The 26,347-nt window shown below is 39.6% G+C and overlaps 1 protein-coding gene across 2 annotated transcripts in view; it reads right to left on the bottom strand.

Moving 5' to 3' along the window:
* The window catches only part of LOC117505455 (serine/threonine-protein phosphatase 2B catalytic subunit alpha isoform), a 122,658-nt gene that overhangs the window by 19,205 nt on the left and 77,106 nt on the right, over positions 1–26,347 (bottom strand). For both annotated transcript variants that reach the window (XM_034165110.1, XM_034165111.1), the window contains exons 3-9: positions 22,512–22,636; positions 21,961–22,072; positions 21,370–21,515; positions 20,633–20,772; positions 15,700–15,777; positions 14,514–14,608; positions 1,514–1,639 (exon numbers count right to left, since the gene is read on the bottom strand). In XM_034165110.1, coding sequence (XP_034021001.1) covers positions 1,514–1,639; positions 14,514–14,608; positions 15,700–15,777; positions 20,633–20,772; positions 21,370–21,515; positions 21,961–22,072; positions 22,512–22,636 — 822 coding nt within the window. The remainder of the gene's footprint in view (positions 1–1,513; positions 1,640–14,513; positions 14,609–15,699; positions 15,778–20,632; positions 20,773–21,369; positions 21,516–21,960; positions 22,073–22,511; positions 22,637–26,347) is intronic.

The following is a 26,347-nucleotide window of genomic DNA, read 5'->3' as shown; positions in this document are numbered from 1 at the left end:
CTTAAATGTGACAAATACATCACATATCGTGATAAACGGGGAGAAAATGAATTGATCAAACCACAGAGTTTGAAGAACAGATGTGCATTTTCTTTACAGATGTGCGGTGGTTTTCTGAAACTTTAGCGGCTGGCGGAATGCCTTTTACTGCACACCCCACCCAACCACTTTCTGTTCAAATCAAAGGGGGGTAAGAGAGAACCAAGTTTCCCGCAGCTCCAGATATGAAGAGTCACATCGCACAGCTGCTAGTGGTTACGTTTATGTAAATAAAGCTTTAAGTGTTTACTGTCAAACAAAAAAGATGTTCTAAAACACGATTCTGTTCGAGACACACGGAAGCAGCTCGGGCACGCACACCACATTCAGTACAGCTGCTTATGAAACAGACAAGCATTCTTCAACACTACAAAAAAGTTTTAAAAAAACCTCAGATTTCAATGTAAAAAGCTGCACTGTGAATATGAGTACAAGTTTCGAACTTTGTCCGTTAACATCAGACGTGATCGGTGTGAATGCATTCATTTTACAAGCATGCCTCATCCACAACACATGCACACTGATTTATTTTTTTGATACGTCATAAAGATGAATAAAATTAAATTTGACTGCCTACCAACAACCCATGCCCTGTAATATCTCTGATTCTGTTGAACTGCGGCGTTACTCAAGGGTCAGTTCTTGGTGCATTGTTCTTTGTCATTTATATGCGCCAGCTTCGTCACATCATGAAGAAATCTAAAATTAGTTACCACTTTACATTGATCGCACACACAATTATATCTTTTCTAGGTGTAGAACAACCATAACAACTTTTAAAAACCTGCATGCCAGCTTGACTGATACTAACATCTGGTTATCTGCAAATTTTCTTAGGTTAAACTCTAATAAATCTGAAAAAATTTTCTGTGTCCAGACTTGGCCAATAAATCAGTCTAACCTGTTTCCTAGTTCTCAAATATCACTTCTTCCTGCATAAATTACTGTGTAATTATAACAATGTCAATTCTGATGAACACTCAGCTGCAAAGTCTCATTTTGTCTACATTAACAAGACAACAAAAAATTAGATAATTTGTCAGTCAATTAATGTTGAATTACATTATGTAACAGTTTGATTACTGCAACTCTGTACTCTAAATCAACAAAACAATCTGGTTAGTTCAACTGCAAGCCAGATTCAGCAGGAGTGAAAACATGGGCCCAGTTTTAGCTCCATTTCTTTGGTTTTAAGGTTTTTAGAATTTATTTTAAAATTTGAACAATCCTTTTTAAAGCCAATATTGGATTAAGTCCCCATTGAACAAGAAGAAAAGATGATTTATTTATCTGCAGACCTCCCGACCGCAAAGGAATGCATTCTGCCCTGGCAACCACTGTCAGGTCAACTGTTGTCTCAAATCAATGACGCAAACTAGTTACAAAGGAGACAGAATGCTCGAATACAAAGCAAACTAGAACTACAATGCATTTATAAGACTTAACGCCATGCATGCACAGTACACAGCCTCACCTTTTTCACCTACAAAAGGCAGAGACCAGGTGAAAACGTCCATGAAGTTGGGCAGCCAATAAGGATGGGGTGAGCAGTTGAACTGTCGGATGTTCATCACATTGTTCTCATACTTCAGCACGGCCGCTGGGGAGGAACAAACAAGATGATGTGTTTGGTGAAATGCATCTATGTGCTTGACAAGACAGGTACTAAAATAAAGCTGTTTCAATGGTTTCGAACCAGGCAAGATGAAAGAGATGAAGAGACCTTCAGTCATCCTCAGCATCCACGCTGTGTTTGTTGATACCCATGAGTTGCTTTTTTGTTTGCCTCGGTCTAAAACTCGCTTTTTGCTAAGACGTCAGTTTAGCATGGCTAAAACCGGCAAAAACCTATGACGTCCTGGTATAAAGTCACATTTTAATGTCATAACTGGTTTACAGGGTATCTGTAATGTGGTTAGAACATTATGTCAGCAGCAAAGTGTGGAGAACTGGGCTATGTGAAGGGAGCACATTGGCACAATATATTAGTCACATGCAAATGTATTAATAACGCTTGTTTTACAATATGTTCTGAAAGCCTTTTTGTAGAATTAATACAAGCTCATAAATTCAATAAACTTTTCCACAATTATATTTTGTCATCGTTTTTACCTCATACTAGAAAGTCTCGAGCTCCCACATAGCCAATACAAATGAGTCTATATTGTTGTACATTACCATTCTTTCACAGAATTTTGTTATAATCAAGTATTCTTATGTTATTATTGTACTTTTAGATAGATTTCAAATATATGTTTTCCTATTTTGTCTATTTATTGTATTTTCTGTTTTTCCACCAGGTTTTTACTGGTTCTGAACTATGATGTGTCTAAAACCTACCAACCCTGGTTTTTGCTGCTCTGGTCTAAATACCTAACATGCTTGACTTTTACATACAATTCGATGTCACAGTGAAATTAAATGTCATATCAAAATGCATGCTTGCATGCAAATAAATGCTGAAAATCAATTTCTGATTTCTTGGTTGAGTGCATTTGAAACCATGATTCCTGTCCAGCAGATCTTAAAAATGACAAAACAAAACCTGAATTATTGTTGCTAATTAGGAACAAACAACATCTAGGCCTTCATTCTTTTCCCAAGCACCACGGTTTCAGCCACTGGTCCATCATGTTATTAGTCTCATGAGAATATTCTACAAAATATTCAGCTGACAGTAACAGGAAACCAGGCTTGGTGCCTGAGAATATCATCAGTCGATGAGCTAATGGGAACTCATGAAAACACAACATCCAACTAATGGCGGCGCAATTTGTTTTTGTCTTGAAAGCTCTCAAACAATAACAACAACCAAGTCATTCTTCACTTGCAAGTAAAATGTTTTAACATTATTTGCTGGTGCTGGTTTAGTCAGATGTTGCTCAAGGCTGAGGAACGTCTGGGATATTTACTCCTTAAATTTTAATAGGAACTATGCTGCATTAATACAGATTTTGTATTTTGTGAAGAGTTCCTGACAGATTTGTTGCTTACATTTTCTTATTAATAATTCAGTAGTTTCAGGTGTTGGGGGGAAACAGCATGTAAACAAAACCTGACAATTGTTGTACTGCTCCATTTGCTGAAAAACACATTGCAGACAGCAGAAAATTGGCTGGAAATATTAAACACCCCAAACCTGGAAATTTATGACAGAGAAAGTAATATGAATGCAAAAACAGACTAGAAAGCTACACAAGCATGAAAACTGTTAAAATGAAAACACGGAAAACAAAAACACACACACACACAAAAAAAAATCAATGTCCTTTGCCCTCCAGAACATTTCCTCTGCATATTGATTATCACCCCCAGACGGTCAAACATGTCCATCATGTACAGGATTGGATACATGAAAAAAACAAACAAACAAAAAAAACCCCAAAAACACACAAACCACAGGGCTCAGCGTTCGGCCAAGCACTCATTATCCAACAGAAAGACATCAATTTTTTCTGAGGAGGAAATGGAAAGTGCAGACAGACAGACAGCTAAGCTAATGATCGGAAATAATCATCATTAAAATGAATGCTTAAAAAATAAAAATTGTTCACTCTCATTTTTATGGAACTGTCATATGCACACACAATGCTAAAATACCCATTGAGGCTTTTCAGGTTTCAAATCCCGCAAAACCTCGGAGAGGTCGCCGCGCTGCGAGATCTCAGTAACATTGAGAACTGCAATGAGATGCTCTGATCACGCTTCACTTTAACCGCTGCACACGGACAACACAATTAACATCGCAACATAAAACTATTTTTATATTGTGCCTAAAACTCTCGTGAATATATTCTCTGGGTTTACAGACATTGTTAATGCGTTTATTTTATGTAAACATGCGAGAATCACAGGCTGTCTCTCCGTTATTTTCAATGGGAGCTGCTGTGAGCTACGCTCGCTTCCTGATCATGTGGTTCTGGGGTAAAGTGAAGTTTGCTCTTTAACATCTTGATTATTGTTCTTTACAACACTGTTTGTCCTCTTTGTTCCAGACTAATGTATATGTCTGAAATTTGGTTTGCACTTATTAAATTCCATGCAGATTAAACATAGCAGACACGGATTATTTGTTATAATTGTTTTAGCAAGTTTTCAGGGTATCATGCAGCAGTCTCTTATTAACGCGATGAAAAGCATAAAACAAATTACATTTTTGTAGTATAATATTCATTTACAATTGTCATTGTGTGGATTCTCTATGTTGTAGTGACTGCAGTGACTCTCTGGCGCGCAAGGGATTATGGGATACGTGAAAACCCAGAATGGCCATATGAGCACTGTGTTCTTTAATTATTAAGATCCTATTGTCTTACGTACAATTTGTACATGTTCAATAAAGCCCCTCTCTTAAAATAATATTTACATTTTAACGGCGTCTGCAGGAGTCTGCATGTGCATTTACATGAGCTTTTGACAAGAGCGGAAATTGTGCAAATCAAGGAATATTTGTAGATCACCATCTGTGCATTTGTAGGTATTAATGAGACACAAATTTAACTCCATAGGAAGTTAGCTTTGAGTTAGGAGACATTAGCGTGCAACGCCCGCTAAATGTCTTACAAATCACTCCAGAGATAGGTTCCAAAAACAGCTTTCCCAGTTTTAGAAGTGTTTATTTCTCACTAGCTTTTACATAATATATGACAGAGGTTATATTTACACACAAACGAAAGAGTTTGCAGCTAACTACCAGCATGTGATGTCACAATGCTAATGTTTTGTAAATCCTTCCAGAGGTATTATCAGGTTACAAAAAACATGTTGTCCATTTTAGACATGTTTATCTCTCACTAGCTTTTACATAATATGACAAAGGTGTTATGTCCTTCAATATTTTATTTTAGTATTTTCAAATTTTAAACACCAACAAACAAGGCTCAGATGCATAAATTTCCAGGTTTTTACAAAATAAAACAACACAGAAGAGCAGCAGAAAAAAAGTCACTCGTGCAGGAGCGAACAGTTAATCCAATTTTACGCCCTCAAAATGAGTTAGGAATGGACCCCAGGTTCTAGAAAACGTCTGTTGACCAGGTACAGAGTTTTTCCATTTATATTACGGACATCATTTCAGTGACCCATAACTGAAATGGAGGAGGAGTAGGGGATTTCCATTCCTTCAATATCAGTATTTTGGCAACAATCAGTCCAAGTTCCAATGGCTGCCGCATAATAGCAGGTAGAGGTCTCAGAGTCCGTGTGTTGCCAAAGATGACCAGTCCAGGTTCGGGTTGAAGGGGTTTTTTGTATGCTTTGAAGAACCAATCAAGTATTTTTGACCAAAAGGCTGAGTGAAAAGCAATTTTGAACTGAATGAATTGATGTCTACTGTTCACAGAACAAGAATGAATGTTAGACAGACATGCACTCCACATGGACTCAGACAGTTCTATACCCAGTTCATCTCTCCAAGTATCCCTAGTTTTTGCAGTGTGTGCAACAATACAGTCATCAAACAGGTGTACAATTTTTGTCATTAGGCTATTAAAAATGTCAAATATTATTCTCCATCAGAAGATTTTTAAAATTTACTATTTTTGTTTGGATGCAGTGCCTGACCTGCAAGTACCACAATTAGTGTTAGTTAGGTAGGTTATACTTTCCTATCAACTGGTTGCTTGCAGTCTTTTGTGGTAGTTGTGGATGAGGCTCTCTGATGGTAAAGCTGCCACTGAGTATGTTTTGGACTTTATTTACATCAATGATGAAGAAATACTCTATGGTAAATCTGCATGGAGTAGACAGTTCTCAAAAACTGAGTGAGTGTGCAAGAAGCAGACGAGTGAGGAAAGCCACCAAGACACGCAGACAATCGAGAAGTTATAGGCTTATGTGGCTGTGATTGGAGAAATTATGCACAGTGCAAGCTTTGCATTTTGTATCAACAATTATCCATCTTCATGATGAAGTGGTATAGAGGAGGATTTTCTTCAAAAGAAGACCTGAAAGTTTAGGTTTTGGTGAAAGGTAATCCTTCTCTGCTCTACTCCACTATGAAGCTAAGAGTAGTGATGCTAAGTGGTAATGAGACACTGTACATCAACGTAACTATAATATGTCACAAATCTCTGGCACTTAACAGTGCCCGTCAGAATTAAATTCTATGGAAGGAGGTTCCTGGAAACATGACCCAACCTTATGATAAAAATGACTTCAAAAATAGTGAAGTGCTATCCATTTTATTGCACTGCCTAAACAAAATGCTTTCAGCTGATAAAAGTCTCCCTAGCTGGTCAACAGCTGTGATGTAAAGGGCTTTTAATGTGAAACTAGGAGCACGGTGGCTTAGTTAGCATTGTTGTCTTACACTGAGGAGACCCTGGGTTCACCCCTGACTTGGTCCATTCTCTATGGAGGCTGCATGTTCTCCCAGCAGTGATTGCGTGGGTTTCCTCCGGTTGTTCCAGCATCCTCCCACTTCCAAAAAACACATTCGGTGAACTGGTGATGAACTGGCCTTACAGTGCATCCAGAAAGTAAAAATTGAGTTAATTTTTAATATATATATATATATATATATATATATATATATATATATATATATATATATATATATATGATAAGCTCCAGCATTTCTCTCTGGAGAGAGGAGAACCTTCCAGAAGGACAACCATCTCTGGAGCAATCCACCAATCAGGCCTGTATGGTAGAGTGGCCAGACGGAAGCCATCTGTGGTAAAAGGCACATGGCAGCCCACCTGGAGTTTGCCAAAAGGCACCTGAAGGACTCTCAGAGCATGAGAAACAAAATTCTCTGGTCTGATGAGATGAAGATTGAACTCTTTGGCATGAATGTCAGGCGTCATGTTTGAAAGAAACCAGGCACAGCATGGTGGTGGCAGCATCATGCTGTGGGGGATAGTCAGGATTGAGGGAAAGATGAATGCAGCAATGTACAGAGACATCCTGGATGAAAACCTGCCCCAGAGCACTCTTGACCTCAGACTGGACAATGACCTGAAGCACACGGCCAAGATGTCAAAGGAGTTGCTTCAGGACAACTCTGAATGCCCGAGTGGCCCAGCCAGAGCCCAGACCTGAATCAAATTGAACATCTCTGTAAAGATCTGAAAATGGCTGTAAACCGATGCTCCCTATCCATCATATTCAGGAAGACCTAAGGCCAGAAATACTGCCAAAGGTGCAGCAAAGTATTAAGCAAAAGGTGTGAATACTTAAGTACATGTGATTTCTTAGTTTTTTATTTTTAATAAATTTGCAAAAAATAAAATGAAATAAAAAAAAAAAATTCATGTTGTCATTATAGGGTATTGTGTGTAGAATTTTGAGGGAAAATATGGATTTTACTCCATTTTAGAATAGGGCTGTAACAAAACAAAATAAGGAAAAAGTGAAGCACTGCAAATACTTTCCGGATGCACTGTAGCCTAGAGCGTATCTCACCTCTCGCGCAATGGCATGGGGATAGGCTCCAACATCCGCCGCCCCCTCAAATGACCCTTGACTGGAATAAGCATGTTCAGAAAATGGATGGATGGAGGTCAGAACAAAGGGACTGTTTTCTTTGCACTGTATGTGTAAAAAAAAAAAAAAAGCTGTTCTCCGAGGTGACGTGGCAGACGATAGCTTAGCTTTGTCCAGAACTGTGTTGAAAATGAGCTAATAAGCATAAAAGCACAGAAATGGCTGCAAAAGCAATGCCAATGTCAGTCGTACAGCCCGAGTTTGAGGACAGAAAGGACAGTGATCAAAAGCAGGCAATTTGTTTAGAGTTCCCAGCAGTCATCTTTTTAAATTTATCACTTAATTTTTTTGTGCAGATGCATTTTCCTACAAAATGACCCTAGTTCACACAATGGTTCACCAAGTAATGAAGCGGAATAAACTTAACCTCTCTAAATGTTCTCTGGGTAACAAGGTAATCATGCGGCAGTGGTCTTTTTTTTTTTCGTTAAACTGTCCACATAAGATGTCACATTTTATCTTCCAGAATCCCATGTCGCGTGTCATGCATTCTGTGGAATACTGACATTGAAAATTCACCATCCACACACTGACCACATGATGCTGCGAGGGACCTCACAAATGATGAAAGCACAGCTTGAATGTGGGTGTTGAAGAAAAGAGGAGAGTTGCCAAACATAAATATAACCATGCTATATATACAGGCCCTGCCCTCTGTCTCTCTCACACGCACACACACACACACACACACACACGCACACACACAGACACACGAGGCGGTTCTTGTTGCTCAGATCTGAGGAAAGCAGACACCGAAGGCCAGGTCTCCATGGGGGGACTTTCCTGCCTCGACCTCCCTCAGGGTCAAGAATAGCAAGTTGTCAAACATGGCATCTAAAGCTGTCAGCTGTAACTACTGTTGCAATGCAAATTGGGTGAAAAAATAATAAAAAAGTGCCAGGTTGAAGTTGCCTCAATGAGCGTGTGGAAGCAATGACCCGAGGTTTTCCGTGTATGTATTTTGTGCAGTAACTATGGATTCAAAGTAGTCCCCTAAGCACTGCAACGCATTTCATTGTCTGCCATCACCACTTCATGCTGGACTGCTCAAATGCATGTACACATCATCTAAAGCGAGCAAACGTCCATATACTGTATAATTAATGCAGCATTATCCGTATCAACAAAACACTACTACCGAATCCAATAAGAATCATTGTATTACTCGGACACACGCCACTCAGACGGGGCTGTGGGCGTTTATGTGTGTGCGTCAGCATGCATGAAAGCAACAGCACACGTGGGCAGCCGTTGCATAAACATCGCACACTGCATAAACATCGGCGAAGCACTTGATTGAATGCAGCCATGAAAGCCCGGGGGAAAAAGGCAGAGCGGGGGAGAAGGTCAGCTCCCCTGCCGTCACTACTTCAAACCCGATTCCCTTTAAAGGAACAGAGACACCAACATACTCCTCCGTACAAAACAAACATGCTCATCAAGCATCCGGCGACGGGGAGGTCGAGACTTATTTTTAAAGGACACTGTGTTTTAACGGTAGATAAGCGTGAAATACACATCAGTGTGTGTACTTACAGGTGCACAAGTTACTTTGTACACAAAGGAGGAGTTTGATGGCCTGGGGGGAAGGGGGAGACCAGCTGCTAGGTGTCCTTTAGTTCAACACTCCTCCACTAGGTGTCTCTGCTGCTCTGACGGTGCTGATGAAGGAGATCGGACCCGGCCTGCTACACGGATTAACATACATTGCCAGGAGATGCCCACTGATTGATAACGGATAAGGGAGTGCCTCAAGATGGTTTCCCCAGTAACGAGATCTGTTCACTCTGCTTTCAGATGAGGGGGAGATTCCCGCTGTCCTGCCCTGACACTTAATGCTGCCTGCACAGCTGTTTCCAAGGCTGCCTGGATCAAGTTCCAGAGGCTTAGTATTCCAGTCAAGCTGTTTGTACTTTCCCAGACCAATACATTCAGTGTTGTCCCTGCATGTGATGCACAAGCACAACGCGGCCTAAATACAGACCACATCCAGCTTCAGTACACTCGACTCGTTTTTAGATTTTCCATATGCTGTCAAGGTGCTTTCTACTCTTCAGTGAGAGTATCTGAATTAGTCCAGTTGCATTTTTTCCCCCCCAGACTCATAAGTCAGCCTGAATCAAAGCATCTGTGAAATGCATCAACGTAAATGCGGTTCTACTAATTCCACAAATGTTTTGTTCAATGTGGAATGTGCTTTCTACCATATGAGCACAGGAACGGAATTTGTTTCTGGAATCAATTTTAAATTTATAGTATATATATATATATATAGTGCATTTAATACTCAACAGCCTTAAATATTCTTTTGCAAGTGATAATTATTAATTTAAGGATGTTTTCAGCAAGCAGTTATGATGATTTTTCAACCTACTTAGATCATTTTTGTAGATCTACATTTTACTTGTGTAACCATCTTGTACAATGAAACAAAAAAGCCTTTAAAGACATTGATTTATTGATTTACTTGCTCAAGGCAATAAAGTGAAAATATTGTCCACTATGAACTTTGACCAAGCAAAAACCAGGCCAAAAACACAAGGAGAACCTTAAGAGTCAATGATGTCCTAGGTTAACTAAAGATACTATCCTAGGATCAAAGTAAAAAGTCAGTTGTGGTCTGGGGACATCCACTGCATCTATCACACTGTGAAACTTCCTTGGGTGCTGGATCCAGGCAGACAACCGGTCCATAGCCAGATTAAACATCAGCATCCCCTTGGCCTTGTCTAGTTGCTGGGGTTTTCAACACAAGCAACTGTGCGCAGGATCACACCCAAAGAAAAGGGCCACCTGGCCAAAATCATTTCCTCAAGATGCAAGCAGTACTCACAACCTGAGCTCCCGAAGTAACCATTCATTTGACAAAGTCATTCCAGTAATACCCATGGATCTTCCAAAGAGAGTACCAAGGACCTTTCGTTTTTGCCTTCAGCCCCTGGAAAATGTCTAAGTCTCTTAACCATACAGTAAGCATCAAGAACCTCAAGATGTGGGCTGTCTTTCTCCTGCAAACATATCAGCATTGCCAAATACAACAGAAGTTCTTCCCAGGTGTCTCTCACTCTCAAAGGCCAAGGACTCAGTAACGTGATAGTCACTGCTTAGGTAAGTGAAAGGCTCAACAAGTTTAACACTTTTGCTATATATAGATACAATTCCAACAGCCAAATCCAAGAAGCAACTGAATGCCTGGATCTTAGTCTTGATCACAGGACAGCTGCAAACTTGGAAAGTGTAGTTTGACTTTTTCAGGAGATAAAATGATGTTAGACAGGCACTGCTGGGCAAAAACGTAAAAAAGTACATTCATATCCACATGATGGGTATTCACCTGAGAGGTTCTCACCCAAGACCCAAGGTAGTTGCATAGTGTGGTGGATGCCTTAATTTTTATGTCAATCCTGTGTAGGATTCACAGCACTAAAAGTGGTTGGTCGGAATAAGAAGGGCTCATATCAAACGTGAGGATACGGGTCGAAATGGCCCCTAGTCAAAAAGTCCCTGACAAAATGGCCCACGGTCAATACAGCTTCTGACCTAAATGGTCGTCCCTGAAGGAATATTATATTTGCATTATTTTTAATTGGTTTGTGCAAACTATCAAGACACTGAGAAATTTTAGCATCATTCCAAACATATCACTCAGTGTCAAGTATGCAAGAAATGAGTTAGGGTAACACTAACCCTAAAAAGCTTCCAAGATGGTTAGATGGAATTACCTCCATCTTTAAATGTATGATTACCTTTCAAAACTGAGAAGTGGAATAATAGTAAGATTCAATTCGGGGCCTTTTAGGTTGGGCCTGTATTCACTTGGAGCATTTTTGACTTGGGGCAATTTCAACCTTTTAAACATGATAGGGTCAACAGAAACCCAACCACTGCTCTTCCCATGTAGATAATCTACATGGTAGGCAACAATTCTTGAAAGGGTACCCAAATTTACAAGACTGTGCTTGCACTGTACTCTCGCATGAAGGCACTGGCACTGTGGGATTATTCATGAGGTTTTAATCTCCTCATATCAGATCCTATCCCACATAACACTTCCAATTCATATTCCTGTTTGCAGCAGTTTAAATAATTTTGTATTAAACAAGAAAAAGTTGAATGGAAGATCAACAATGACCTTGGTGAAAAGCACAGGATATTGTTATCGCTGGCATGTGTGACAACGAAAGAAAAATAAAATTCTCTACTGGGCTTGGTAAGGCCAAGAGCCATTTGGATCACTCTATTTCCCTTTCTACAAATGAACAATCGTCTCTACCCACCAATGGCTACAAGACTGCAGACAGGAAAGGGATACAAAGTGATTCCTGCCCAGTTTGACCTGTGAGTGAACTGGAGCGATGGCTGGAAACCTTCCCTCGACAACAGCACGCCTAGTTTAAACAAAACAAAAAAAAAAACAAAGAAACAAATCCTTCCAGTTTACATTCTATCAATGCATTCCTGTTTCTGCCTCGTCACACAATAACATGTTTAAGGTTGAAAAGGTATGAAATGGACCTAACCAAGTATTGTCCTGAGGGTGAACAATGAGCGTCGACACTGCCGTGAGCATTAGTATCATTTAGCATATATTTCATCCAACCCCCAGAACCATTAGGATTTAGTTGTTGGCTTTGTGGTTCTGACAATAATGATGCAGCAGAAAACATTCCATTAGTTCAAAACCGCAAGCAATCTCCAAAGTGTGTAACTGCCAAGTCCTCCCCCCTGCCCTCCCCACTCCCCTCCATCTTGTTCTCTCTTCTGCAGCCACGTTGGGACTCAAACAGTGAAAGCTGCAAAAAAAAAAAAAAAAAAAAAAAAAAAAAAAAAAAAAAAAAAAAAAAAAGCACAGTGCTGCATATAACACAGCCTCCATGCCATCCGAGCTGTGCCTGCCATTTTTCTGACTTGGCTGAGGGTGCTGGGGTCAAAGCTGTGATGGACAGATGGTCAACAACATTGACCGGCTGTCTTCAAATGCCAGTCAATGCGAAATCACCAGCTTGAATGGCTTACGTAAATGAATGGGAGAAAGGAGCGGCATCATCAGAGCAGTTCCCGAGCTTTCAGAAATCAAATCATTTATGTGTCAATCCTCACAGCTCCAACCAGACTTCAAATACGAGCTTTCTGAAATCTCTTGCGTCGTCTCAGGTATCCTCCTCCTCCATGACTTGCAGAGATCTTATTGGTTAGCCTGGCCAAGTACTCCCAATAGATGGATGAAGCATACCGATGCCTCCTCCTCTCCTTTAAAGATTTATGTACCCACTCGATAGGCCATCAATCACTGGGCAGGCTCCGTTGGCCCACAGCTCCAACAAAAAGCTAAGAGCACAGCAATTCATTGCAGGCGCTTTGGGTTTAACAGTAAACCCCACCCATATGACTGATTAGAACAGCATCAGCATGACTGCATTTGGCAACTGTGCAGAGTCTGCGGAACAGAGAAATGCATCAAACAAAACTAATTAATTGACTGAGAAAGTAAATTGCAAACCAAATAATTGCACAAAGAAAACCCGCAGAATGTTTCATCCCACAGACATAAAATTTCTGGCAAGATCTTCGGCTGAAAGGGTTCATTCACTTGAGGATTTCTGTCTTCTCTACTACTGTGATATTTGTGGGGCCAAAATCTGTTTTAATTTAATCTATAAATCAGCCAAAGAGGAAAATGCAGACATTATGGGTTTTTGGCCGATTACTGGCCCGCCTCCATATTTCAGTTGCTCCCTCTTGAAAAGTGCATGGAAAAACCTTCAGACCTTTTTCTTAAATACCACAAACACAGCATCGATGACTCTTCACGCAGTCGAATAGTACAAAAAAACAAAAAACATCTTTTAAATATTCAGATTAAATAACAAGAGTGGAAAATTGCAAACAACGGGCCGGGAGACGTGCATGTTTGCAGAAAATAAGCAGCACGCACCTGAAATTACTTATTTTGTGCTTTGTTGACTGTGTGCCCTCAGAAGATGAGTTGGCATAGAAATACAGCCCTATTAATAAACAAGGAATCAGAAAAGCAAGCTGCAAAACAGGGAAAAGAGGCATAGAAGGCGGCCAAGGAAGATTAAAGAAATGTAAGCTAATCTCAGACCTAAAAAAAAAAAAAAAGAAAACAAACGCACATAAAGTAGTGAAAATGTCCTCAAAGAACAAGAGCAAAAAAGCAGAGCTTTTCCTCCCGTCTGTAAAGTTCTCACATCAGCAGCACCTCGGCACTTAGCTGGGCTTTGGCATTTCATCACGAGGAAATTGCACAACAGTGCGGACGGGCACCATCACTCTTTCCTTCCCATTTCCTGTGGCCCACCGGCCCAATCCAAACATTCCCCAGCAGCCTGAGCTGATACGGTCTGTTCTCTGGAGAAATGTGCTGACTCTCAGCATAAAGGCAAGCCCATGTTGTTGTGGGGCCACTGTGACGCAGCATAGGGCGCTACGCTAAGCCAAATGATCCGGCACCAGGCCACGCCACACCAGATCCAAGAACAGAGTCACATGCGCTTTTGTTATTGAACCACCTAAAACTGTGCGTACTGTGGATAATAAATCAGGAAATGAATATGTAAGAGTTGGATATGTGGCTGAGGACTTCCTGGTGTGACACACACATACATAAAGTCTAGAGCTGATTCCTTAAAAAAAACATCCCCTCGTCTGTGAATATTCTAGTGAGTCACAGCTGCCAAAAACATCACGGATATATACCAATCCTTGCCTGGGGGTTCCCACATGAGACCCCCTCCCACCCAGACAGGAGCAGGCAACACACCAAAGTACCACCCCCAGCCACTGCAACCAAGCATTCACAAACTCCAGCTGCCCGGAAGGCATGTCTTCCTACTTGACTTGGTGAGATGGCTTTTTTTTTTTGCTTGTTTTTTCACAACCCTGCATTTATTTGTTTCTCAGAGGTGATTTATTATTTGTTTCACCATAAAATATTAAGTCAAGACTGGTGTCTGATGCCTTACCTTTATTGTTGTAAACATCTAGGTAGTTGGGTGCCGAGAAGATGGTGATAAGCGACGGGAAGCCAGTAGTCTGACTCTTTCTGTACATGCGGTATCTGATAAAAATGGCCAAAATAACAAGTAAAGATCATAAAAAGATGAGAAAAAGTCACACATGGATTACATGTTGTTAACCCCTCAGGATATGATTGGCGTAAACAGCTTCCACTGCCCTCTTTGTTTTTCTACAGTTGAGCATTTGTACTTTCTGCACAGTCGATTCATCAGCAAGGGATGCAAACTGGGGTACTCTGGGGAGCTCAAGTCCCTGTGTTAGAGCAGAGACATCTCCCCAAAGAGCAGCAACTTTGAACTAACTCGAGCTTTCAGCAAACAAGCAAGTCTGTAAAATTACACGTGACACCACACCCTACAATAAATGTTAATCGATTTTACAATTTACTGGGCACACAGACAGTCTGTTGTGCCCAGTTTCATATACAAAACTAACATGTCTGTTTTGTCACATCAGGCTAAATGTGCCAACAATTCATTTGCATTTTCAGGATTAACACAGTGCCTCAAACTTCTCCAGACAGGATAACGGCACCTTGACATTTGCACAAATTTGATCCCCACAGCGCCGTGCAATTCAATGTGCCAATGCATCCCATGTTTTCCCGCTTAACGCCATGCTATTTAAAATAATCATTTTGTAGCCGATGAGGCATTTGGTCTCAGAACGTGGCTGATGAAACCATCTCTCACCGCTCCAAGAATCACTGAGAAATTATCTACAGCTATAGGTTGTCTCGTGCACGTCGCGCGATGGAGAATGCATTTGGAATCGTGTCTCAAAGGTAATTATTTATTATATATATACTGTAATGGATTATTAAAACAGTTGCATTCCTTCTTATGAATTACATTATGTATATGTAAAATTATGTTTATTAAGATGTAACATCTGGTCATAATCGTTCAGATGACCTGCACTCAATGACACGCATTGATATGCAGTGTTTTCGAATAGGTTGCGCAATGTTCACGACTAGTTCACAAAATTAATAGGTGCCACAAGTTTTGAAGATTTCAAAATTTTGATCAAATTTGTGCAAGTGTCAAGGTGCCTTAAGACGAAACCTGAAACCTTAAGTCACTCTGTAATGAACACCCCAAAACAAAAACTCACAGCCTTCACACTTACCCAGCATCCTGCGCTTCATGGGCCCGGATGATCGATAATAAGTTATTGTGTTGTAGAAAGTCACAGACTGCAGGGTAGCTTTGAAGAAACAAACAAACATTTGGGTTATTCATACATCAAGAACCATCCCACTAAGATCATTAAAAAAAAGAAAAGACCAATCAATATAAATAAGTAAATAAGTCATGGGTGTATTGATTTTACTTTGAGAAAGAACACAGAGCTCAAGACAAATTTGTTCTTAAACCAACTGTGGCTTTTAAACACTGTCAAACAACTTCCTTACTAAAAAGCTAACATTTCTGAAAGAAATAAAAATCCAAAATTAATAACAGCTTATAATCATCTTTACAGTCATTTTTCACACTAAGAAAGGTAGGCGTGATTATGTTCAAAATGCTGGATTTAATTTAGGAACAAACTTGAAAATTATCACATAATATGATATTACAATATTGAATTTAATAACCATACTAATGGTACTGGCGCATGATTTATCCTCCCATGGATCTATTCAGGTTCAAAATGTGGACAGAGACCAAACTGTGCCTTCAGGTATATATATATATATATATATATATGACTGACAAGTCATAAATTAATGGTTAAGTATGAAATGAGAAGTGACATAGCAACAGTATCCAGGCTCAGGAACTGAACTGGAAAGACTTGCATCCCCTTCTTAACCTCTTAGCCGGCGAGTTACCATGGTAATCATGCTAAAAAACCCACCTCACAGTGAATGAGGTCTGACAGTTTGAAGGAAGTGGCCGATTCACTTTTATATCAAGTGGGATACAATTTTACGGCATCCCACAGGATTTTATGGAACACATGTCAGCGTTCGACTATCACTGGGGGGAAACGTTTTGTTAGCCAAGGAGGTGCCAAACCTTTTCTTTTCCCAACTGCTTAATGTTTTCCTCTGCAACTCCATGTGGTGAGGTAAACAAAATATAATTGAAGACAATCAAACTAAGAAAAAAACACAATCATGACACTAATAATAATAATTCCCTGAAGGGAAGTGAAGGTGAACGCAGGGGAAATTCAATTTTCTCACAGCATCTGCCCACATGAAGGTTGGTGGTTGTTGATAAATGTGTCTCTGCTTGCGTTCTCAAGTCAGGCTTCACCTCATTTCTGGGACTTGTGTTTTTGGCTATTACACTCTTTTGATTGACGGACGCTGACAAGCCAGAATGGAAATAGCATTCAGGAAAAAGTAACAAACAATGTCCAAAATGGAAGAGATTATCATATTAGCTAGCCACAATATGTTATCTAATTTTCTGTTAGTCGAATGTAGGACAACACTCTAATATACAGATACACAAACTTAATATCAATGTTAATTTACTACTTAGTCACAAATAGCTAACTCGCGAGTGTTTCCAACTAGCTATACACGTCAGCTTATCACGGCAGCTGTTGTATTAGCCAAAAATTATATGTCATATAATTTTATAAAATTGTTACCTATCAAGTATAAACTGTTCAAAAATGGATAACTAAGAGAATGTAGGACAAACAAATACACCTCCATCTTTTAAATGACATTTCATTATCTGGTTAGCTAGCCAGCTTAAAAATAAACCTGTTAGGGACAAAAAAAAAAAAAAAAAAGTATTCATTTTCATCATATAATGTCATGCTATCCAGTTGGTGAGGTCATTAAAAAGACAAAATTTATCTGTTTATGATTAGCAGCACATTGATAGCACATTAGCTACAGCGCCATAATAAATAGCTCCTGCTATTTCCATCAGTTGGGGGGGGGGGAGAGTTTAGATCCTCATAACTGCAGCTTTGGCCAAGTATTGAAAAAGTGAAAGAATTTGAAAACAGAACATTAGCAAACGTGTACTCTTTGTTGCACTTGCTAATTTGTTCACAAGTGACAAAGACACCACAAAAATTTGATGGATATCTGCTAAACTTTCTAAACTAATATGAGCCAACACTCAGGAAAGTATCTTATTTACACTTATTGGTTTCATTATTTAAATCAATGTGCTCATTAGAGCTTTCGCAATTTTTATATGGGAGGGAAATCCTCAGTGAGAGGGATGAAGACATAACAAAAAGAGCGGGGAGGAGGTGTTGTATGCAAGCCATTTTAAAGCAATCAGTCTTTGCTAATGGACTTATAATGGCGAGTAATCAACCGAGCAACAGAAATCAATAACTCAAGGAGGATTTTAGGTCAAAAAAAAAAAAAAGTGAGGAGATTCTCATTTGTGACAGATTATTAAGAATGATACAAACAGAATAGGAGGAAAAATGAAGGAGTCTGTTTGGCTGAGAGCTAGTCATGGAAGACACAAATAGGTCTAACATTATGATCACTCCTTCAACCTTTTACTTGGAAAGTTCATGAAGCTCTCAGTCAAAGGCACACAGGCACAGTAGGGCAACAGCTTTATGACATTAACAATAGTTTGAAATAAAATTGTGTGATCTTAAGCATTATTTATAGGTGTACTTGAAAGCCCCATTTCTTCTACCTTCACTTTCCCTTTGGTGTGGATGAATGATTTAATGGTGAAATTCTTTCATGGACTTAAAGTGGACAATGAGGTCCAAGAAGCATATGCTGCATGGAGTTGAACTTGCAGTGAGCAGATGAAGACTGTAGCGCTTGATGGAGGAAATGATGAGATGCAACACGTCTTTGTGGGATTCGTCAGCTAGGAGATGTGTGCAGTCTACATTGGAGCTTATGAACCAAAGACCTTGCTTGAGGATATAGGGCATTTTGTGGGGGTTGACGTGAGAACTAGGGAATGTCCTAATTCAATGACTGATTAAGAATACTGGTTTGGCCAAGACTCTCTTCCACCCTGGTTGCCCTTTCTGCTGTCTGTCATTGTAAACACTGGAAGATGGTTGCGTATCTGCAACATTTATGTCACTGCATGTTCTGACGACTTTCTTTTGAGTAAGGTCAAAGCAGATGGTCACCCCACTGAGCTTAATCTGCTTGAGGTTTCTTCCTCTAATCAAAAAAAATGTCACAAAATCCCACACACTGTATTTTTAAATAAGACAACCAGCAAATCCAAAACAGAACTATCACAATCTCATTGACACTGGCTAGTTTTAAAATAACTTTTTAAAATATGGTTCCTCCTCTATAATCTAGTGTCTGCTGTAAATTATGCGATTTCATTCAAATTTCTTACAGGCCACTTTTTTTTTTTTTTTTTTTTTTTTTTTTTTTTTTAAAGGGAAAGCAGCTGCTAAGACAAATTTTTTAAATCATACACATTTTGCTCCTTGTCCCCCTCAGAAGGTGGTAGGATTGGGAGCTAAGAAAGGCTAAGCATATTTGCATCTGTCAAACAATGGGGCACACATGCTAACAAGTTTAGACCATATGCTATGTTTTGCAAAAAATTGTGCAGTCTGAGTCACACTGCTCATGTTAAATACACTGACACTGAATGTTAAAGTTGGGAAAATATCAACACCTCAGCTCACAAAGAATTATAACATGTTATTGTTTTGTCCTGGCGTAGTTAAAAGCAAAAGCAGCCGTGTTTGAAGAAAGTGCAATTTCATGCCTGAATTGTGTTTATAGAAGTGTTACAAGGGAGCACAGGCCAATCGAGAATATATGGGTTCCTGCAGGCCCAGAGAAACAGTTTTAGTGCTGTACTCTTGAAGAGGAGGGCTCGCTGTCTGCCTCCAACAGCCTCATAAACCCCAACTACCAGTGTGCTGCCAATTAGTAACTACCTCCTGGACAGATGAACCAGAGGACACTGATGCAAACAAGGTTCCAAAGGAATTTTGATCAAATGGCAGAAAGTTAACAGGGAGGCTGGTACAACAAAAATGTCACAGAGGTTGACATCAAACCAGCTTGAGCAAAGCGGTTGCATACCAAATAGCAAACTTTACCATTAGCTTTCAACTGACAACTAATAATTGGGTAAATGGACAACGGTTGTGATTAGGCTAAGGGTTTAATGCCAATGGGGTATAGTTACACAATTGCATCATATGCATCTCCGAGAGTTTGCTGAAAGAAATATTGGAGAGTGACATCAGCTGGAAGAAGATTCTTTGTTCTGATGAAACCATAATTAAGTTCTTTTTTGTTTTTTTCAGCACAAATGACAAAACCTTAAACTACAAGGAGCCTTTTCTACTGCAGATGATGCTTGTGAGGCTGGAAATCTAATGCAGCCATATAACAAAGGAAATACAGGAGCAAATTGGATGCAGTTTGCAAAAAAACTGACATATGGCAAGAAAAATACCCATTAAGTCAAATCTACAAGGCTGTTTACACTCTATCCCAAAGTAATATGACAGAGCTTAAAGAGTTTCCAAAGTGTCCAAATCTAATCAGTTCTTCATCGATTAGCTTACAAGTGAACCATAGATTCAGCTACTGGCCTGTCCACAAAATACGTCTTCAGACATTGCAAGCTGTCGACCATACTTTGTGAAAAGTTAAAAGCACCTGCTACTTTTAAAAAAAATATATACAATAATAAATACATTATCAGAAGCCTCCAACTATTTCTGCTGGCTTGCCCGAGGCAAACGGAGGCCAAGCACCCATCGTTCAGGCCGTAATGAGCAGAGGCAGTGCTGAACGCATTTTACAGACGGCAGTGCGCCTTGTGGTAATGTGCCAGTTCATTACATTTGGTGACAAAGCGAGCTGGCTGCTCAGAGCATTTCCTGTGCTTGTTCAGTTATTCAGTGCAAACTCAAAGCAACATTAGTTGGTTGGTGAGCACCGCTCTCATTACAATTCTAGCCACTTCTGAACGAGATGACAAATCAACATACAGCAGATATTCTACTTTACATGTGTTGGTCATTTGTGTGCAAATGTGTCTGTGTGTTTAAGTGTGACCTTAGGTAAATGGACAATTGTGACCTTGTGTAGTGCTAGCATCAACAATATGCTCACCTGTAGAAGTAGGAGCAACCTCGCACTGTGTTGTGTGTGAAATGCTCTTGACTCTTCTCATTCCCAAAGTCCTCAAGAGGGTCAGACCACAGCAGATCACACATCGGTCCGTATGCTGGAGGCTCTTTGAATCTGTCTAACTGTGGAAGGATAGAAGAAAAAACCCTCGTCAGCCAACCTGAGGACAAAAATTGTCCTCAGTGTATCTCATAGTGGTCGTATCTCTTCATTTTCCACCAAAAAAAAAAAGAAGAAAAAAAAAAAGGTGGTACCTCAGGGATGTGAAAAGTCCATCTATTAAGGTGTTTCAAAGTTAGGTTTAAAATTAAAAGGATTAATGTAAAAAATACTTAAATAAATTTGGAGTGATGATTGTAAATATCTTTGCATTCGGCTGCAGATAGCGTATTCTCAGGGTGGATGGGTAACATGGACGGTTTAAAGGAACAAATTTGATTGTCCACGCCCTCTGATTGCAGCCAAAAAGTCAGTTTGGAATTATTGAATTAGTCCGAATGCAGAATCTGAGTCCTCAACTATTTTTAATCAGTGTTGAGAGTGGTGGAGAAATCCTCTCCGAGTAGCATCTTTGGCTAATACTGGCGACTTGCTAAGTGCGCCTGAACTCTTTTATTCTGCATTATGTAATAAGATTAAGTGACATGATTTGTGTCAATAAAAGACATTATTACACTTTAACAGAGTTGAAGAGAAAAGGGGTCTTTAATTAGACATACTTTCCTGATGTCATCAAGATTTGTGATTTCTGGAGACAGTCCTCCGTGTACGCACAGGAACTGTTGGTTCATAAGTGCAGCCAAAGGAAGGCAGTCGAAGGCGTCCATACATGCGTCATACACCCTCTCTGAATACTTAATTCTACCTGTCACGGGAGGAAAACAGGGTGGGGAAGGAAAGAGCGCCAAATCAAACAACGCTGCTCTCAGACATTTGGGCTGTAATGCAAAAAAACCTTAAAACTTCAGAGACATTTAGTAGAATTTCAGCCTTTTGTGACTCACTGCCTCATCTTTCTCCAAAACTAAGAGAAATAGTTTGGACATACATAAATATCATGAGGGGTAAAAAAAAAGAAAAGAGAAAAAGTAAAGTTTCTCAACCATTTACTAGGTCTGAAGGGAATTTTAAGTGAGCGGTTGAGGTCAGCAGCAGCACTGGATGCATAATGAACAGCGTTTAGAAAGAATAACTCAATTCTTCTCTGATGTTGTGCAGAGCGCCATCGACTGACAGCTCGGGCACAAATCGGACTGAGCAAAATTAAAAACTGAGTTAAAAACAAAATGAAGTGCTGAACTTTTACTTACATTCCTGCTTAAATGTGAAATACTCTGTTAAATGTCTACATTCATGATTCCCACGCAGCAAAAACAGTGTTTTGGGGTAAAGGATCTTTAAGGCCCACAAGTACAGCACACACTGGAACACAGAAGAAGAAAACAGCAAGCTTGTTATCCGAAACAACAATGGACACGGAAAATATCAAAGCACACTTTGACAAATTCATACAGGGGCACTTAACACGGTAGTTGGGTTGATAATGAAACATTCATGTGGCTGAATTTTGGGTCACATTTTTAAGGCTTGCTGGGAGACTCACCGCCTGAGAACAGGCACTCCATTTAAATATACTTTATTAATAAAGCAGGCAAAGAGACAACTGCCAATCTCAAGCTGCAGTCCCAGATTAAATACATGTGTTCTGTGAGATGTTTGCTGAAGTTATTAATAAAACATAATGCCACTCCAGCATCGCACACTCAACTATGACTATTAATAAACAAGCTCCAGCTGGGCACATGATGTGTCACGCGTTATTAGGAATTTGCCGACAACAAAAACACCAACAGAGACTTACTTCAATACTGAAATACCCTCTGTCGACGTAGTCCCCCAGGAAAAGGTAACGCGTGGAAGCTGGCGATCCTCCGACTTCAAAGAGCTTCATCAGGTCAAAGAACTGCCCATGGATGTCTCCGCACACTGAAATGTGACAAACAAAAACACATCAGGATTACAGCTATTCTTAAAGCGGAGAGAACAGATGAAAGCAAACAGGACGATGACAGGATATTTGATTATTCCGACATTATATGAAATCCCAGTGAGACAGGTATGTCGGAACACTGTGACGGAAGAAAAGCACTCAAGACTGCAAACTGCTGACAAGGCCCCTCTGGCAAGATTTCTAAGGTTGTTTACACATACTATGCCAGAGAACAACTCCCCCAGTAGCCAGTTTTTACATTTCACATTTTGCTCCATATCAAAGTACGCATGTGTGATCATGCATCACCACTGCCCAACATTTCTTGTCAACCAATATACATGGAAATACCACTGAATTTTTTCAAATATTCATTCAAAAGTCTCCGAATTTTTGTGTGGAATGTCTTGGGGTGGGTGACACGCCGATGGCCCACAATATGGATTGCGCAACAAACACTGTTGACCCCATGAGAAATTAACCCAAGGAGAATACCATTTAAGCCAGAAATATTTAAATTATATATATATATATATATATATATATATATATATATATATATATATATATATTTATATTTAATAACACCAACAAAATTTATTGCAGACCAAACAATGAAAACCAACAACAAATATTAATTCATTTGGAAGCCGATCATTTCGGAGCAACTGCAGCTCGTATTAACACTGCAGCGCAGAGGGAGTCTTTACGGCCATAACATAATTTTCTCACAGATGTAACTATAACGTCAATTTCACATGAATACATAAGTTAGGAGTCATTCAAATAATGTTAAACTGTGAATCAGCAGACTTGTGCACTGCCTCAACATTTGGTAATTTAACAGCTACGTGTCTGTGAAACATAAAAATGGTAATTAAAAAAAAAAATTATATATATATATATATATATATATATATATAAAATTTATTCCTGAAGTTTACAGTTCAGATTAAACTCTAAGATAAGTATTAAAAGGGTCACAAAGTGGAAAACAAATGATAGTCACCAAACAGAAAGTGAAAAATACTGTGGTATTAATTTTAGGTCATATCATCCACTATTTGTAATGTCCAGTTGTGACTGAACGCTTTCACCTGCCCAGATTTCTAGCAAGGATTTTACTTCTTCAGCAAACCAGAGGGATCCTTTCAATGTCGTGCTTAATCTAGGCTGTTGCACGGTAATTAGCCACTTCTACGTTTGGTACGGATGGTTTAAACAGCAGCTGCAAAGAATACACAAGTACACGAGCCATATTTAAGACCATCTTTTCAACTGAACCCAGGGACAGTTCAATGATCTGTGCTCAAGTACTATATACAGTGATAATACTACTGGACTCTGCAGTCTAGTGCACTCTGATTCAATTCAATTTATTTAGTTTATATGGCGCCAAATCACATCAAAGCTGCCTCAAAGCACTTCACACAAGTAAGGTCTCAACTTACTAACCCTTAGAACAAGCACACAGGCGACAGTGGTGAGGAAAAACTCCCTCTGACGATATTGAGGAAGAAACCTCAAGCAGACCAGACTAAAAGGGGTGACCCACTGTTTCGACCATTCTGACTGTTACAAGGTTTTTGCAAAGTTTTACAAAGCTGAAGAAACAGGAAATCAAACAACTTTACAAAAGAAAAAGTCTAGGTAGGTGTTTGCACCACAGGCATGGGTGCTCATGCCATTCAGTCGGCCACTGATTTAAGAAACTATGCAGTCATCCAATCTGGCCCATGACGTAGTGACATAATCCACATCTCACACAGAGAGAGAGAAAAGAGCAGAATCAGGCAGCCAGAAAAACTACACCTACGATATAATTTATCAGCATTAAGCAACAGGAAAGCAGAAAAAAAAATACTAATTTAGATAAAGTTGAGGCTGAGACCCGCTCCATTTATTAATAGAATGAATTTAAAAGGATAGGAAGCATAGTACCATACTATGCCAGTGTGCTAGCCATACCAAAAGGAAAATAAGTGCATCTTAAGACTGGATTTGAAAGTCTCTACAGAATCTGACTCTTATTGATGCAGGGAGATCATTCCACAAAGCAGATGCACGATATGAGAAAGCACCAGAACTGTAGTGGTGTCTGAATCCACTGCAAGTAGAAGATTATTCACCACTTTAGTGAGAGCCATCTCTGTGGAATGATATTTTCTAAAAGCAGATCAACAAGATTATTCTCAGTAATGTGGTCCACGAGCTGCTGTGAAACCACTTTTTCTAGAATTTTAGAGCAAAATTATAGATTTTATATCCTATAATTTTTCAATATACTAGGGTCAAGATTTGATTTCTTAAGTAATGGTTTAATTGCTGCAAAGTTGAAACATTTAGGAACACATCCCAAGGATAATGACAAATTAATCATTTCCAACACAGTTGGCCCAAGAGTGGGCCACACGTCCTTAAACAGTTTTGTTGGCATCAGGTCGAATAAGCAGGTTGTGGTTTTAGCAGACATTACAGTTTTGTCAGCACGAGATTTGTGTGGACTCATCATAACTGAAGCAGCAATCAATACTGCTGGATTAGTCTCGCTAGCTCAAAAGTAGATGCTTGGTACACGGGACAAAACAAAACAAAAACAGAATACGCACAATCATTGCAGAGCAAAAATAACAGTTTTAATCTCAACACTTTCAATTCACAGCTGAAGAAGGAATGCAGTCACAGTACAACTGTATTTGGCAAGATTTTAATATTGCACTCGGTGTGGTTCGACGTGAATGTGAAAAGAAGTCGGAGATCACTTTCTTTAATGTTGTGAGGAAAAAAGTGATAATTGTGTCAATAATTCAAAATCAAAAGCAAATTTTTGCTAACAACTGGAGGACACTTGTCTGTAAATTGCGCAGATCCAGACAAAGATTCAGATTTAGTCGTCCATCAACACTGGGCAGAGGTATTCACCACCATAAATTCTGCTTTAATATAATTAAAAGGACTGCAGTACAAACTGTTCATATTTCACAGTACAATCACAATAACTGCCTTCATTGTGCTTTTGTGTGCTTTGATTTTATATCACAACCTTTCAGTCTCTTTATATGCTTGTTATGTTTCAACTGGATACTTGGACTTAATTTGAACACTGCCACCTCGCCAAATACACTAAAAGTTCATTGGCTGAAACAGCTGGAAAGCAATCATTTGCATCCATTCGAAACATTCCCTGTTCAGACAGACTTATTACAAAAAAGACCTGGTCCTGCCAATGCAAATACGATACTCAATAAAATACAAAAAACACCACCTCATGCTACCAGTATTGCCACTTTGTCAACAAATGAAGTGCTCCAATCTGATGTCATATTGCACCAACTAAAATCAAGCCAGGGGGGGTGAAAGGATCGGGTGGGGGGGTGGGGGCATTCTGGGGTAAACCCATCAAGCCAGAAATCAAGAACTGCAAATTCCCCAGCCTCAGATTGAGTTCCAATAACCCCGGGTGACCCTATATTTTATGGCTTCCCAGGGATATAAAGGGAGGTGAAAGATCTCCTTAGCAGGCACCGACTGACGCGGCTATCTGAATGAAGAGTTTTATAGATGCCGTTAACCTCTTACACCGTCGTGGCCTGTGGGCAAGCCCAGCACCCCGTGAATAGCATTTGTGGTGTTTTATAGATAATCAGCATTTTTCACAAAAATGACAATACATGGGGTTATGAGTGGAAACTCTGCCTAATCTGGAT

Source organism: Thalassophryne amazonica, chromosome 23 (genome assembly GCF_902500255.1).
Source record: "Thalassophryne amazonica chromosome 23, fThaAma1.1, whole genome shotgun sequence".
Taxonomy (NCBI): Eukaryota; Metazoa; Chordata; class Actinopteri; order Batrachoidiformes; family Batrachoididae; genus Thalassophryne; species Thalassophryne amazonica.
This window is presented reverse-complemented; position numbering and strand designations above follow the sequence as displayed.